The following is a 15493-nucleotide window of genomic DNA, read 5'->3' on the forward strand; positions in this document are numbered from 1 at the left end:
ATTGGCCAATGTCATGTCAATCACAAATTTAACAATCCAATCGGAGAACAGATGGGTTTGGCTATTGGAGGGGTGCTTTATACTTCTATTAAAAGTAACTCAGTTACTTCAAGTTACTCGTTACTTTCAAAGTAACTAGTTACTAGGGAAAGTAACTTTGGTTTTACTCAGACTTCTCTTGTTAATGTGTTGCTTCTGTAACTGGATACTAGAGCTGGGCGATATGAGATTTTTTCATATCACGATATGTTTTTTTCATTTCAGGCGATAACGATATCTATCACGATATAAGCCAAATAACTATATTTGTAAGATTTAAATGTGCCGTTGCTCACAAGTAAAATGTGAAATAATCAGCAGCTTGTATTTATTTCCCATAATAAGTTCAACAGGGTAGATGTACTTAAGGAACATGAGACTTTTTCAGATAAATAAAGGCAAATATTGCAAACTACACAAAAGGCAGCCGCTAAAGCGTTTAAGTTTCAAAATAGAACAAACGAAACAGACTAAACTGTCAATTCCACTTAGAAACAAAATATTAATTCTAAAAATAAATCTTAGTTTGTTTTACAGAAGAACAGACAAAACTGACTAACTTTTGTCAATATCAAATAAACTGAGAACTAAAAGGAAATTCTCAATCTCTCCTTGTTGTATAGCTGAGCTTTTCAAACAGTTTTAACAGTTACTTTAGTCTGACAAAAGCCGAATGACGAATCAGCGCTTCCAGTCAGAGACTGAGGCTACGTCCACACGTACACGGGTGTTTTTGAAAACGGAGATTTTCCGTTTTCGTTTTAAAAAATAATCCGTCCACACATAAAGGCAGAAATGAAGGAAAACGCTGCTATGAACATGCCAAAGCAGCAGGTGGCGCTAGATTCCTAACCGTGCAGAAATGTTGGCCAATCAGAAGTCTAGAAGCCTCGGTGGGAAAAAGTAAACAAAGCTGGGGCATAGAAGCAGAACCGAGTCGTATGTGTGGAGGGACAGTAACTGTGTGTATGTGTAAGCATTTAAACACTGCAGAGAGTAGAATTAACAGTAACAGTATTGTAGAAATTCATTTCACCGAAACAATAACGTGGCGCACAGTGTGACGCATGCACCAGTTTATTGTATTTCCAGACTTGCTTTCGGCACAATTTACAGTGCACGCTACTCTGTTTTTGTCAGACTTGAAATAGCCGAAATACCTTCACACTACGGAACTTCTATGGCTCTTCCGTTCGACAATCTCTCCGGCATTGGAACCATCATCTGTTTTCTCTTCGGTCACGCTCGGTTGATTTTTCTAGTCGACACACTCATTTCCTCCATTACCCGCTGGCTGCTTCCCAAACAAACACACGTGCGGCTTGGCACTTGTGCTGTACGTAACAAGTCACGCGACGTGACGCTGCAGCTGTGATTGGTTCGGCTCTGCGCTACTTAGTTTGGATTGGCTGACCTTTTTTTTTTTTTTTAAGAGGACAAGAGCGGCGAGGTCTATCGCGATAGCTTAATTTCTCTATCGAGTAAAAGTTATATCGCGATACATATCGTTATCGTTCTATCGCCCAGCTCTACTGGATACCCAGCCAGACTACCAGTCTTCTAGCTTGCTTACTTGCCACAGTGCACTGTGCCACCTACCAACAGAAAGGAAAAGATAATGTGCATATTTCCACGAGAGAAATCCCACGCCTGGACCGTCATTGACTGCTGCCATGATTCTAGCCTACGTCACAGCGTCATGTGCACCTTTTACATCCAACACAAAAACTGCAGTCGTGGTGCTTTGATTGCACTCAGAACTCGGAAATTCTGCCTTCTGAATAGGAAGATGCAGGTAACATCAGGCTGCAGATGAGCTGCATACAGGGCTGGACTGGGACAAAAAATCGGCCCGGGCGTTTTGACTAGAGACCGGCCGCCATTATAGGAAAAATCATAAAGCCTTTGAATGCAAATAAACGCTGTTGTGACAGTGATGTACACTGTTCTGATGGTATATATGCATCAATCTATCAATCGTTTGTTGTAAGATTCAGATAATTATTTTTTAAAAGCGAGACATTTTGAATGAGAATAAGAAAGAAAAGTATTTCTTTGTGCCCCCCTCTCCCTGTTAATGCCCTACCTGCCCCCCTGGCAACACTTTGCTAGACCCGCCCCTGCACAGTTACCAGCTGTCAGCTACTTAGAAAAGGATCCTGGTGTTATTCGTCTCTCAGAAACAGTTCATAACTTCAACTCATTCATGTCACCTGAAAGGTAAACCTGTTTCTCCATCACCTGTTCAGCTCTGATGATTCAGTAAGGACATCTCCTGGTTTCATCTTCATGTTTCCCTCTCACCACATATCCAAACCGACATCATGACCAGCAGGTTTACAGCTGTGGCTCCAGCAAACATCAGCTGATACTAGAAATTAATATTAAATAAATTCTAACAACAGCTGATCAAGCTTAAACGTGCTGCTGTTGTTTAACGCGACCTCCACTGTTTTTTTTTCTTTTTGGCACAAAGTGGGCGATAAATAAACAAGAGAGAAAAGCCGATCAGCTGATCATTGATCAGTTTCAAACTGTGTTCCTTCTCACCTCAATACAAAACGCGTAATATTTTCTCTGAATACGAGACGATTCCGTTTTTACAGGACGGTTGGCAATTCTACTAAATGGTAAATGGTAAATGGCCTGCATTTGTATAGCGCTTTTCTAGTCCATAGGACCCCAAAGCGCTTTACACTACATTCAGTCATTCACCCATTCACACACACATTCACTAACTAACTAACCTTATGAATAAAATAAAGTTCAACATCAGTAACATCATAGCACCCACCCAGCTGTATAGAAACTCTGTCATGCTAGCTAGTACCCAGCATAACGAAAATAAACTCCACCTAAACTTGATTAGGCCTACGTCTTGTACAGCTCTGTTTTATGTCCATGCCTCTGGCTCAGCAGCTGCAGCACACAAAACTCAGCTGACACATGTCAGTATTCGATGTCCCTTGTGTTGTCCTCGGGCCAAAAATGGTCCCTAGGTGAATGCGGAACAAGTTTATGGGAATCCCGAGGACAATGACTGCATAGGACAAAGTTTGTAGGCATCTAAAGATTTGCAAGCCGCAAATTTTTCCTTTTTCTTTTCCGTTTCTTTTTAACAAGGCACACAAATATGTCGGGCCCCTGTAACCTAGGCCAGTTGGACCTTTGATCCACTGAACCGACAGTGAGTACAGGTCAGGAAACATCTTCCCATTACTAAAACTTAGTTTATCAGAGGGCACCGGTAAGTATCTGGACGAAACAAACCTAGTTTTAAACCTAGCCGGTGTCATCAGCGTTAAGTGATGACACTGGTAGCAACAGCTGTAACTTTCTGTCACCAATTAGGCTCCACCCACAAAATATGTAATCAACATTTACACACATCGGAATGGTCAATGGAATGCGATTGGTTGGTGATTTCATTGCGCCAGCTGGATGGATGCACAGAAGTGTTGTATGCTTGCTTTTATGTTAGCAACTGCATTGATTTTCTTGGCATTATATGTTGGTGGTGGAGTAAGTTTCAGGCGGTGCACACATGGCTCCACAACACTCTGCATATCATTTCTACTCGCATCACTTCTGCTGAATCCAAAGTATTTCCAAACAATGGCTGATTTTCCAAGCTTTTCTGCTGTGCTAGATATTTCAGTTTTCTCGTATGTCTTAATGCGGTGTTACTGGTCCAGACAAGTCCAGCAAACTTCACATTGCAACATGCAGGAACTGGGATTGACATGCATCCCCCGTGCAGGCAGTGATGGAGCGCCTAATATTCATCTGCGTTGTATTCTGTTGAGGAGCATGCATTTTCAGTGTTTCTTAATATGTTCATTTAATTGTGGGAAGCCAAAATCATGGTAGAGAATTGGTATCATCATATTAGTCTCATACTTGTAGTGTAGGCTACTTTGAATTTACCAGATGTGACGATCATTCTTAGAGAATGTTTAACATATTTACTTTGAAATCTTCGGTGTATGTGCAAGCAGTTATTCTGTAGTTTATTCAGAGTTGACTCTGAGTGAATAATAGTAATTGTATGTGTGCGTGTGTGTCAGTGCTGCAGCACTGCAGCTGGGTTCTGGTGTGACCCAGTTAGGACACTAAGGATTGATGTAGGACACACACACACACACACACACACACACACACACACACACACACACACACACACACACACACACATAGAGCAGAGCAGACTTCTATGTCTGCACTTCTATAGCAACAAATGTCTACTGCAAAGTATTAGCAACAAAGAGCAACTTGGGATACGTTGTCATGGCAACCTTCTCAGTAGCCCGCCCACAACTGGAATGTCAGCATGCATGCAGTGACGGAAGGGCTAAATAACACTGGTGCAGAGTGAGGCAGTGTGTGATTGGTCACACCCCCTTGTCTTTGTGTGGTGCAGAGGATTGTGGGTAGCCTTTGACTGAACACTGTGTGTGAAGAGTGGGGGCGGGGCTGTGCCTGTGTGAGTAGAATAGAGGAGCATGATGCCTGTGTAATAAGAGAGGAGAGGGGGAGGAGCAGTGTGTGTGTGTTTGGAGGTAAAAGCAGGATGAACTGCTGTGTGAGGCAGCAAGGGGAGAGATTTGCGTTAACGTTAGAAGCCATAGGCCGCAGCTTTCCAACTGGATTTAAATTTTCAGAAGGAAGTGGATAATATCAGCTAAGGTATGAATCTCCCTTTACTTTATCTGTTTGGTTTTTTTCTCCCCCTATTTTTATCACTGGCCTCTTCACAACTTGCTACCTTATCATTATAGCATGGTTTAATGTTATAGAATAATTAGATGGGACAAGATTACAGGGATAAGGAATAAGGCATACATGCTGCAAGAAGGATAATGGAGGTTTATAAAGAGCATTAGAAGTGGAGGGGGTGTGGTTTAGTACTGTGGACAAAGGAGGCTGGCTGATTGTACGTGTCTCTGACTGTGGTGGCAGTAAACAATCAGTGTTCAGTAATTTGCTCTGTACTACTGTCTCTTTTCTTACCAGCTACACTGCTTCATGCAGCTGCTCGTTGATCTCTTTTTTAGCATCCTGGTTTTTCTCTGAAGATGTCTCCTGTATATGATTTGTCCTCTGATTTTACTGATTAGCTCTGTCTCCCTACCTGTCTGCTATTAGAAAGTTGTAGTAGCAAGAAGAGAGAAGCGCTGTAAGCTAACAGCAGCTACTTCAAAATGGCTAATCTTTACCAGTGATTTTTATTGCCCAGACTGGACCAAAAACTACAGATGCACAGTTAGGGAAGGCTGATGCTTTTACTCAAAATTAATGATGTATTTCTTTTAATAGATTGTGATCTGGCTAAAACTAGTTATCGGCTATGCTAGTCATTTTCATTCTTCTGGAAAATACAATAGTAGTCATGGGAGAAAACAGTATTAGTGATAGGAGTGCTGATAGGAGTTGTGTAAATTGTTAAACTACCACAAGCACATAAACACTACTACCTGAAGAAGTACTCATAAAAAGAACTAGTAGAATTACTAGAACTGCATAGTAGTGATCTAATTGGATTGTTATTTTTATTTTATTTGTTAAAGCGACACTCCACAGCAGAGGTGGGACCAAGTCATTGTTTTGCAAGTCTCAAGTAAGTCTCAAGTCTTTATCCTCAAGTCTCAAGTCAAGTCTCAAGTAATGTCAGGCAAGTCAGAGTCGAGTCTCAAGTCACTGGTGTAAAAGTCCGAGTCAAGTCACAAGTCTGAAACTTTGAATTTCAAGTCCTTTCGAGTCTTTAAAAAAAACAAACGAAAAAATAATGTTGCAGTTATGCTAAATGTAAATATTAGACCATGTAATTTTAAAATCTGTGTTTTTCTCAACACATGACAAAATAGTGAACTTAGAAAATATACACAAATTGTGAAATTGCACCTCTTTAAAATGCAGCTCAATTAAACCTAGCTCCAAGAATAATTTTCACCGACAGTTCTGAGATAAGCTGCATGTTATTCTTGGATGCGGTTGTAGGACCGGCTTTAAAATCGCATGACAAAAATATCATACACATTAAAAAAAACTGCATCACCAACGTAGCCTGGACAACATTTGCTAGTTAGATGAAGTCAGCTATCTCATCCTAGCATATTTATATGCATATTTATAATCATACGGTTCTTGGAGTGAGTGCATACACTCATGAAGTTTAGTAACTTCAGGTCACTGCAACAAGCCCAGGTACAGTTTACCGACGGATGGGTGCAGGACCTTGAAATGCACCGTGTAGAAAGTAAAGACCATCGTACGTATCATAAGTTTACCAGTCTCACAAATCGTCCTCATAAATACACATTCCTTAACTGTTTATTAATAGGACCTTTGAGCTCAAGGGTAATTAATTAGTAGTGGAAATAATTTCTGGTAGCATCACAGAAATGTAGCAGTGACAACAATATTGTATGCTGTAATCGTACTGGGCAATTAGTGATACAAAAACCCTGTTTTATCCTGTGAATAAAAGTATGTGTTTTTGTCAATGTACCATAATAACAGAAGCGAAACACAATATTGTGTCAGGACAATTCACTATTTATGCACAATAAACAAAGGAGCATAGCGCGACAATTTCTGTTCAGCGCCAGACTTGCTTGTAACCTATATCACCAATTATGTAATGAAAATGACGTATTAACTACTAAAAAACACTGACCTTCGTGTAAATGCTTGGAGCAGACTAACCTGTGAGCTGGAGTGTTCTGGGACGTTATATTTGGTCTTTGAATGGCTGCAATCCAGTCGCGTCTTTGTTACTTCGGAAACATGGCTGAACAATTTCTCTTCAACGACGTAATCCGATAACAACCGATCTCTTTACCCGTCGGCTTCCCGTGGCTGTCATGCGACCGGCTATTGCAGTTAATAATACAACAGCTTCTTGACATTTTTGTGTTTCTTTTTATCGCTGTATAACTGATTTCAATTGAAAGCCTGCGTGAGCTAGTACCGCTTGCCACGAGTTCCCAGAATCCTTTGCGGTTCTACCCGTGAATGACGTCACATTTTCAATCTCTATATAATATGCATGTTAAATTTTATATTTGGGGTAAAATATCAAGTCTTTTCAAGTAAACCGGTTCAAGTCCAATTCAAGTCCCAAGTCATTGGTGTAAAAGTCCAAGTCAAGTCACAAGTCTTAGAACATTTTTTCAAGTCAAGTCTAAAGTCATAAAATTAATGACTCGAGTCTGACTCGAGTCCAAGTCATGTGACTCGAGTCCACACCTCTGCTCCACAGTGCTATCTTGTGTTTTAACCAGCCAGCAGTAGAGAAACACATTTACCATCATGTTAGCTGCTCCAGAGACAAAAGACAAATTTTTAAGGTAGAATATTTGCCAAAAGCAGAAGATTGAAAATAAATGATTGAGGTGCACCTTCTTAAAACATGTGGACTCTGTTCAGGAGGTAGATCAAGGCTTCTTCTAATTGAAAGGTTGGTGGTTAGGGCTGGGAAGAAGTGGTTCTTGTAGAGATATGGACAGTACTTAAATTTTTTTGCACATAAGGACAACAGTGTAAAGGAAAAGTGGGAACGGTATCCAGGACAGAAACAGACAACTTCAGCTGTTTGCAAGCGTCTGTGCACACAGCATGCTGACACAAAGCTAGCCAAGAAACCAGAGTGATGTTAAAGCAGGGTGAGCACTGACCCCAGCCCAGCAGCTAGACCCTAAACAGGTAACAAATGGATGCAGTCTCCCTTTCTACCTGTTCATGTTTCTAAAGCAGACCAATGTGGCAGTTAAGTCTCTTTGTGCTGTTTTTTCTCTTTGCTTTGTGTTCATATCTACAAGAAAGAGTGTATGTGCGTCAGGTCAGTAAAGTTCCTGTTTCAACAAGATTTAATTATTAAAAACAATTCCAATCTTGACATTTCCTCATTACTGAATATTCCAGAGTCAAGAGTTAGTAGTATTATAACAAAGTGAAAGCAGTTGGAACTGACACCAACTCAGGTCACCAAGTGGTATGCCACGTAAAATCCCAGAGAGGAGTCGGTGGATGTTGTGGGGCATAGTGTGCAGAGGTCGCCAACTTTCTGCAGAGTCAAATTGCTACACACCTTCAAACAGTGCGTAGGACTCCATGGAATAGGTTTCTATGGCCAAGCAGCTCCATCGCCATGCACAGTGCAAAGCATTGGATGCAGTGGTGTAAAGCATGTCACCACAGGACAAGTGTGGAGTTACCAGTACTTGTCTGACTGCATTGTGTCAAATGTTACGTTTGGTGGAGGGCAGTTATGATGTGGAGTTGTTTTTAAAGCTTGAGCTCAGTCTCTATAGTTCTTAGTTAGTGAAAGAACTCTTAATGCTTTGGCATACCAAGACATTTTGGATAATTTCATGCTCCCAACTTTGTGGAAACAGTTTGGGGAAATCCCTTTCCTGTTCCAACATGAAATGTCTATATGGCAAGGGCCATATAGACATGGATATGAGTTTGGTGTGGAAAAAAATGGACTTCTCTGCACTGAGTCCTGACCTGGACCTGATCGATAAACCCTGTGAATTAAGCATTTTGTTGTCACTCAAATTGTAGATTTGAAGATCACTACAGTACCTCTGTAGTGATTTAATAACCTAAAAGTTATTTTCATTTGTTTATTTGCACTACCTGAGTGAATAATTATCCTAGTGTATTATTTTTTGAACTATGTAAGACAACTTGAATAGCTAACTGCTAAATGTTAACTGCTCAGGAGGCAGAGCCAGGTAATCGATTCCTAGCTGCTCCCGTCTACATGTCAAAATATCCTTGGACAAGGATACCCTGTATGTTATTCTAATGTTGATTATGGTATCTTTTTAAAAAAAATCCCTTTTAATTTTTTGTGAGAATTCTGCTGTGGACAAAGACTACTAGTGCTCAAACTCTCAGCAGGAACACACATCCAGACGTTCCTTGAGTAGTTAGATCTAAGTACTAGGGGTGCAATGATACGCAAAATTCACGGTTCTGTTCGGTTTGGTTTGATACTTTGGTGTCATGGTTCGATATTTTTTTGATACAAAAAAAATGTATTAAAATGTATTAAAAAATTAATTTGTCATTTATTAAAATTATAAATATATATTTTGGTAAATGGCCTGTATTTGTATATGGCTTTACTAGTCCCTAAGGACCCCAAAGCACTTTACACATCCAGTCATCCACCCATTCACACACTGGTGATGGCAGCTACATTGTAGCCACAGCCACCCTGGGGCGCACTGACAGAGGCGAGGCTGCCGGACACTGGCGCCCCCGGGACCTCTGACCACCACCAGTAGGCAACAGGTGAAGTGTCTTGCCCAAGGACACAACGACCGAGACTGTCCAAACCGGGGCTCGAACCGGCAACCTTCCATTTACCATATATATTTTAACTCAAAAGTACAGTCTTTAAATTTAATGTTGGTGAAACAACAAATTAATAAAAAAAAATAAATCTATCTGATGGAGAAATCCCTCATCTTTGGAAAAGATTTTAAAATAAAAGCTATACTATACGCTTCTTCTGGGCTATATTCTCAGCAGCATATTAAACATATCAGGTCCCCATAAGGAGAATCATGTGCTAACGGCTGTCTAAATCACTCGGGTAAAGTTTGTAGCATGCGTGCTTGTTGTTTTTGTCTGCCTCCACTTGTCTTTGCGCGAGGATGATGTCGGCGTAAATGTGCAGTCATATTCGTTGTGTTCCCACTAGTGCTGTCAGCGTTAATCTGAAATGACGTTAACGCCACAACACGGCAAATCTCCGTTAAAGAGCTACCGCGGATCGCCCCGTGCGTGGGGCTGGACGACGTCAACACGTTAACGAGCTAACTGCGCTAACGCACTAGCTCCCACCCATGTAATTGAGCATTGCGTGGCACATCTGACATACTGTTTTACTTTAGTCCATGACTCGCTTACCTTCAGGGTCATACGTCACATGAAGACCAAAATAGTTCCAAAGGCCAGATCTGAATGAGGGTGGGGGAGGTTCAGTTTGCCATGTTGCAACGAGCTTAGCTTCTGTCTGCTAGCTTGCCCTGCGCTCAGTGAATCTGCGTTCGACTACTCCGCCTAGGCTGCACTGTCGAGTGCAGATCCACTGAGCGCTCAACACAGACAGCATCGTCAGAAGGAAAGTTGATAAAATAAATTAAAAAATTTTTGTATTGTTCGATACATATGCGTACCGAACCGAAAGCACTGTATCGAACGGTTCAATATCGATACGAGTATCGTTGCACCCCTAGTATCTACAGTTTATGTATTCTGTTCTGTTAAACGTTGTCCTAATTATCTGACAAATCCATGGAAAGACCATTAATCAGATTAGACTCTGGTCCTACTTACCTTTCAGTATTCTGCAAATGTCATAGTTACATTGTAATGTTTTAAAAACTGAGCTTTAAAACATACCTACAAACATACCACCTATGAACAGTGGTAATAAAAGAAAAAGAGGCCGACAGTGATCACTGACTTTTTTTAGTGGCTTGTTTAGTTTAAATGGAAGAAGATACAAAGCATTAAAACATGTTAAAAACACAACAGCCTTAATAAACAGAGTAGTTTGGACTTGGAAGCAGGATTCATAGTCATCACTTAACAATCGGATATTTTGGAACCCCTCAGCCTTTCTCCTTGTTTCCCTTCTTTAAGAATTGCTTCTTGGTAGCTGCTGATCCGCTGAAACCATTTCTGACAAAGTTTTGGTCAACAGCAAATGGATCAACTGAAGGGGCAGATAAATCTCTCTGTTTCTGTTTCAGGTTTTTGCTGGATTTTTCTTATTTCTTAATGACATGACTTTGAGGTACTCTTCTGCTGTAGGTAGATTTTATGCTTGCTGCTTAATCTTTTTTGTTTTGGCCTCCGGTTGTCCAGCTTCCTCAAATGTTTAAAAGAGACACCTCACACATTTTAAGGACACCTCAAGTTTTTGGCTAATAGCTCCTTGGGATTCACCTGATGGTGTAAAAATACTTCTCAAAATGTGTTATCTTTGGTGATACTTCACAGATTCAACTAAAACATTGGAATAAATGATCTGTTTTGGTGACAGGATGGTAATGTAGTGCCTAAAGACACATTTTCACAGGACTTCAGAAAGCCTGAAGAGCTGGCAGACACATGACTTTTTATTTGATATATTTCTAAGATGTGTTTTGTTTTGTATTGTGCAGTTTAGGAAACTTGTCACTTAACCGTTTTCTGTCTTTTCACAGGTGATGTGTCACCGATCAGTATGTCCCCCATCAGCCAATCACAGTTCATCCCTTTGGGAGAGGTTTTGTTATTGGCTATCTCTGCTATGAACTCTGCCCATAAGCCTGTCACTCAGGAGGCCTTAACTGAACACCTGCAGACATGTTTTCCAGGTAACACCAGCCTCAGTCAGCACTGTGTGTAAACTCTTGTCTACTCAATCACAGTTACAGGTTCAAGTTACTGTCTTTCTTATCACCTTCTCTGTTATCAGTTAACCTTTTAAAAATGTAAATGTGTCAGTGATATATCTCCCCTTGCCCCTGTGGGGCGGTCCTTATCCTTCAAGCTCAGGTCCTCTACCAGAGACCTGGGAGCTTGAGGCTCCTCCAGCAGATCCCAAGAACAAAATCCGAGATCTCTTTCCAGAAGAGCGCAGTCCTGGGAACAGCTAAGATACCGGACCCTGGAGCTCTCAGGCCTCTGGTAGAGGACCCGAGCTGGAAAGAAAAAGACTGCCCAAGTTTTATATCACTTTGACCTCCGACATGACAATGACCCAAAACACACTTTGCTCATGGTGAAGAACTACCTTCAGAAAACCAAAGTAAACGTTATCTGCTGGTCTACACAAAGCTCTGAGTTGAAACCCAACGAAAATCTGTTGGTTGAACTGAAGATCAAGAGATTCACCAACCAGAAGTGACCTGGGATTGCTCAGGAGATGTGTGTGTGAGACTCGTTGAACACTACTACAAATGACTGATACTGTTAGTATCAGGGGGGCTAATAATTTTGACCCAGGTAGTTTTTGTGAAATAATTTTGCTCCTGTGGGCAAAATAAAATAATGTAAAGATCCAAAATAAAAAGATAATATATGCATTTTCCATTTGCATTTTTTTCCTGAATGGAACGTGTAAGAAAATCTAACCAGTTAAGGTGTAAAACAGTAACCTGAAACCCAGTTATACTCACTTCCACTTTTTTCCAGTGTTTTTCTGTCACCACTTTGTGCACACATACAGAATGACTTGACTGTATCATACGCTCCAAATTTGTCTATTGTCTCAGTGAGGTGGACAGTGAGATTCGATGTGGTAGTAAAGTATGACACAGCTGTGTCTCTACACTCCTGGTATAGCTCAGAAAGTGTTGTTTATGAGCAGGGTTGTGGCAACAAGAGTCACTTACTTTAATCAGCTTCTTAAGCAGTCGAAAATGTCGGATTTATCTACATTATGTCTTTAAAAATGAGGCATAAAGTGTTTATTTGTCTTGTAACTGTCTCCTCAGTTTTTTTCATAAGGCATGTTATGGAATTTTAGTTATTTGGAGCATTACTTATGTATTTCTTTATGTTACCTTTGGCTTTTAATATGGTAAGCATTTGTAATTCAGAAAAGTTACCATGCAAGAGATTTATTGACTTATTAACTTGAGAATTTGTGGGAAATTTGCACACATTCCCATGTCTGGTTTAATGATCGCATCAGCCAGCATAGTCCCTGTGACTCTGTACATAATGTTAAGTCAAATTGTTGAATGTTGTCATTGTGTTTCTTAAATTTGTAAAGTCTTAGTTCAAACTATACGATCAAAGATGTTCCTTTGTCTCTGACCACCTCTCCAGCCACTCTGTGCTGGGGAGGTTTTATTGTAGACAGTGTTGGGAAGGTTACTTTTAAAATGTATTCCATTACAGAATACAGATTACATGCCCTAAAATGTATTCTGTAACGTATTCCGTTACGTTACTCAATGACAGTAACGTATTCTGAATACTTTGGATTACTTAATATATTATCATGCTTTTTACAACAACGTGAATGTACTATTGCTGTGTGATTTATTACTATTACTGAAGGTCCGCGACTCTGAACTGTAGTAAAGGGACCTCTGACTAATACGGCGGGGTGCCTGTCGGCTCGTAGCCAAAAACTAGCTTTACTTTGTTGTGTGGGTCAACTTTTCTTGCGAGAGACAGAGAGAGGCGTTGAAAGGCTGCTCCAACGGAACTTATTGTTTTCGGAGGAAAACAGGAACACGGTGTACAGTCGAGTCTTAATAGCTTACTTACAACTGGGCTCGTCAGGCTCTCTTCTTGGCTGCAGTGGTTATTATTATATTTACATGCTTCCAGCTCCCGTTTTTGCTGGACGACAACTCGTACCTTTCCACTCCCCTTTCTCTCCCTCCCTCGCTCACAGACCCATAACGTGTATGGCAGTCCATTCTCCCTGCAGCACGGACTACACTGCCCATGATGCTACATTCTTTAGAGCTATGCTTGTAGCATTCTGCCTGTTAGCTTAGCACAACAACAAAAAGGCGCTCTCTCACCCAGGAAACACACAGAGCGAGAGCGTCACCCTGTAACCATGGCAACTGCAAGCTGCCGCCTGGAACAACAGAACGTAGCTGTCAAACAAAACCCAAACAGTCCTGACCCGCGACAAAATGAAACAGGAAAGTACCGCAGTGTAATCCATTTATTTCAACAAAGTAACTGTATTCTAAATACCACCTTTTTAAACGGTAACTGTAACGGAATACAGTTACTCATATTTTGTATTCTAAATACGTAACGGCGGCACATGTATTCCGTTACTCCCCAACACTGATTGTAGATACATCCTATCTGAAAGATCTGTTTCTTGTGTTGTAAGCTTCCTGCTTTTATGACCCTTTTGGTGAGCAGGAGGACACACACACATAGTGCCTTGTCTTAGAACCATTGGGGGGGGGTTTGCGGTGGGAGGTGCTTGTGCTGTGATGTGTATTGTAACTGTTATGTCAATAAATAGCTGCGAGGAAGCTGCTAGAGAAGCAGAAGCTAGAAGCTAGAAGCTGCTCATCACCTGTCTCTAGCTTTGGGCTAGAGACAGGTGATGAGCATTAAGCTCCACCGCCTGGTTCTGACCAAGGCTTCCCTCGTTAGCGAGTTAAAGAGCGGTTGAAGATGTTCTGTTTTGTCTTGTGTTCTTCATGAGGAATAAGTCTCTAAACTAGCGGGGCCTGTGGTAACACAGACCCAACACATGAGGTCTACACATCCTCATCCTTCTGCTGTGTTGCACATGCAACAATTACAGTGAGAAAATTGCTGTTGCTTTATTATTTATTCGTTATTTCTAGTCTCTTTAACATTATTATTATAGGCAATTTGTTTGAAACATTTTAGATCAAATTAGATAATATAGTCAATATATATTCCTATAGTGACATGTTTTTATTAGAGCACCAGCAATTTATCAGCTGGCCAGTATAATTGGTTGATATTAGACATTTGGGGAAATCTCAGCATCAGCATTTATAAGACTGGATAAATGAAAATGTAAAAACTACAGAAGAAAAGGAAAAAAACATCTCAACCATGTTACGAGTGTGTACTGCGAATCTTGTCTGCTAGAAAGTACTTTTCCTGTTGACAACACACATTTGGAATACCAGAAATACAACACCAGCAGAGCTGGGCAGAGCATAAACAAGTCAATAAATCCATCAGGCTTTATTCCAGAAAGTTGATGCTGTTCATCTGGACGTAGCTTTTTCACTCACCAGAGAGACTAAAGAAATGTCACTTGGATGAGTGACGAAACATTTCTCCCATTGAAAACGTCCAGATGCACAGAATCAACTTTTTGGGCTTTCCTTATCCGGATGATTGAGCATGCATGAAGACATCAGACTTTGTTATTCCCACATTTTCACAGTCCTAATAACCAGTTTGAATTGGCAACATTTAATGTGTTGTGACTGCACACTAAATCTGCACACTGTTTCTCCACACCTGACATGAGGGAGCTGCAAACAGGCAAAATGCTGCTGAAAAATTCAGATACATCTTGAAATGCTTTAAAGAAAGGACCTGGTATGTTTTGAAATTTCCTGGTAGAGTGTTGAAGTGCATGTCTTATTTTTTGCAGTTTTAAACAAGACGTGAGGTCATATGACCACTGTTTTCTGAGTGGGAGGGGCAGCTTCCATTAGAACTGCCCTCCTGGCAAACAAGGAACAGAACAATAGCGCCTGTCTTAAAGGCCAGCAGAGACACTTCATCCACTCCAAAGAGAGCCATTAGGAGATTAGGTGGTAGGCTCACATTGAGAATCTTAAACAGGGAGTGAAAAACCTCTGTCCAGAACTGACCGAGACTGGGACAAGACCAGTACATATCAGTAAGGCTTCAGCAATGTTGCATCCATCACAGTATGGAATGATTTCAGGATAGATACAAGATA

General features: G+C 40.8%; 1 protein-coding gene across 3 annotated transcripts in view; it reads left to right on the forward strand.

The window, feature by feature from the left end:
• stox2b (storkhead box 2b) overlaps positions 1 to 15493 on the forward strand; it is a 52330-nt gene that overhangs the window by 14683 nt on the left and 22154 nt on the right. The window contains exons 1-3 of one of the 3 annotated variants that reach the window (XM_076888157.1): positions 4557 to 4725; positions 5607 to 5656; positions 11271 to 11423. In XM_076888157.1, coding sequence (XP_076744272.1) covers positions 11291 to 11423 — 133 coding nt within the window. In that variant the 5' untranslated portion in view covers positions 4557 to 4725; positions 5607 to 5656; positions 11271 to 11290. Of the gene's footprint in view, positions 1 to 4556; positions 4726 to 5606; positions 5657 to 11270; positions 11424 to 15493 lie in introns of those variants that run through there. The other 2 variants (XM_004566612.3, XM_004566611.3) reach the window with 2 other exon arrangements.

This window comes from Maylandia zebra, linkage group LG2, assembly GCF_041146795.1.
Source record: "Maylandia zebra isolate NMK-2024a linkage group LG2, Mzebra_GT3a, whole genome shotgun sequence".
NCBI lineage: Eukaryota > Metazoa > Chordata > Actinopteri > Cichliformes > Cichlidae > Maylandia > Maylandia zebra.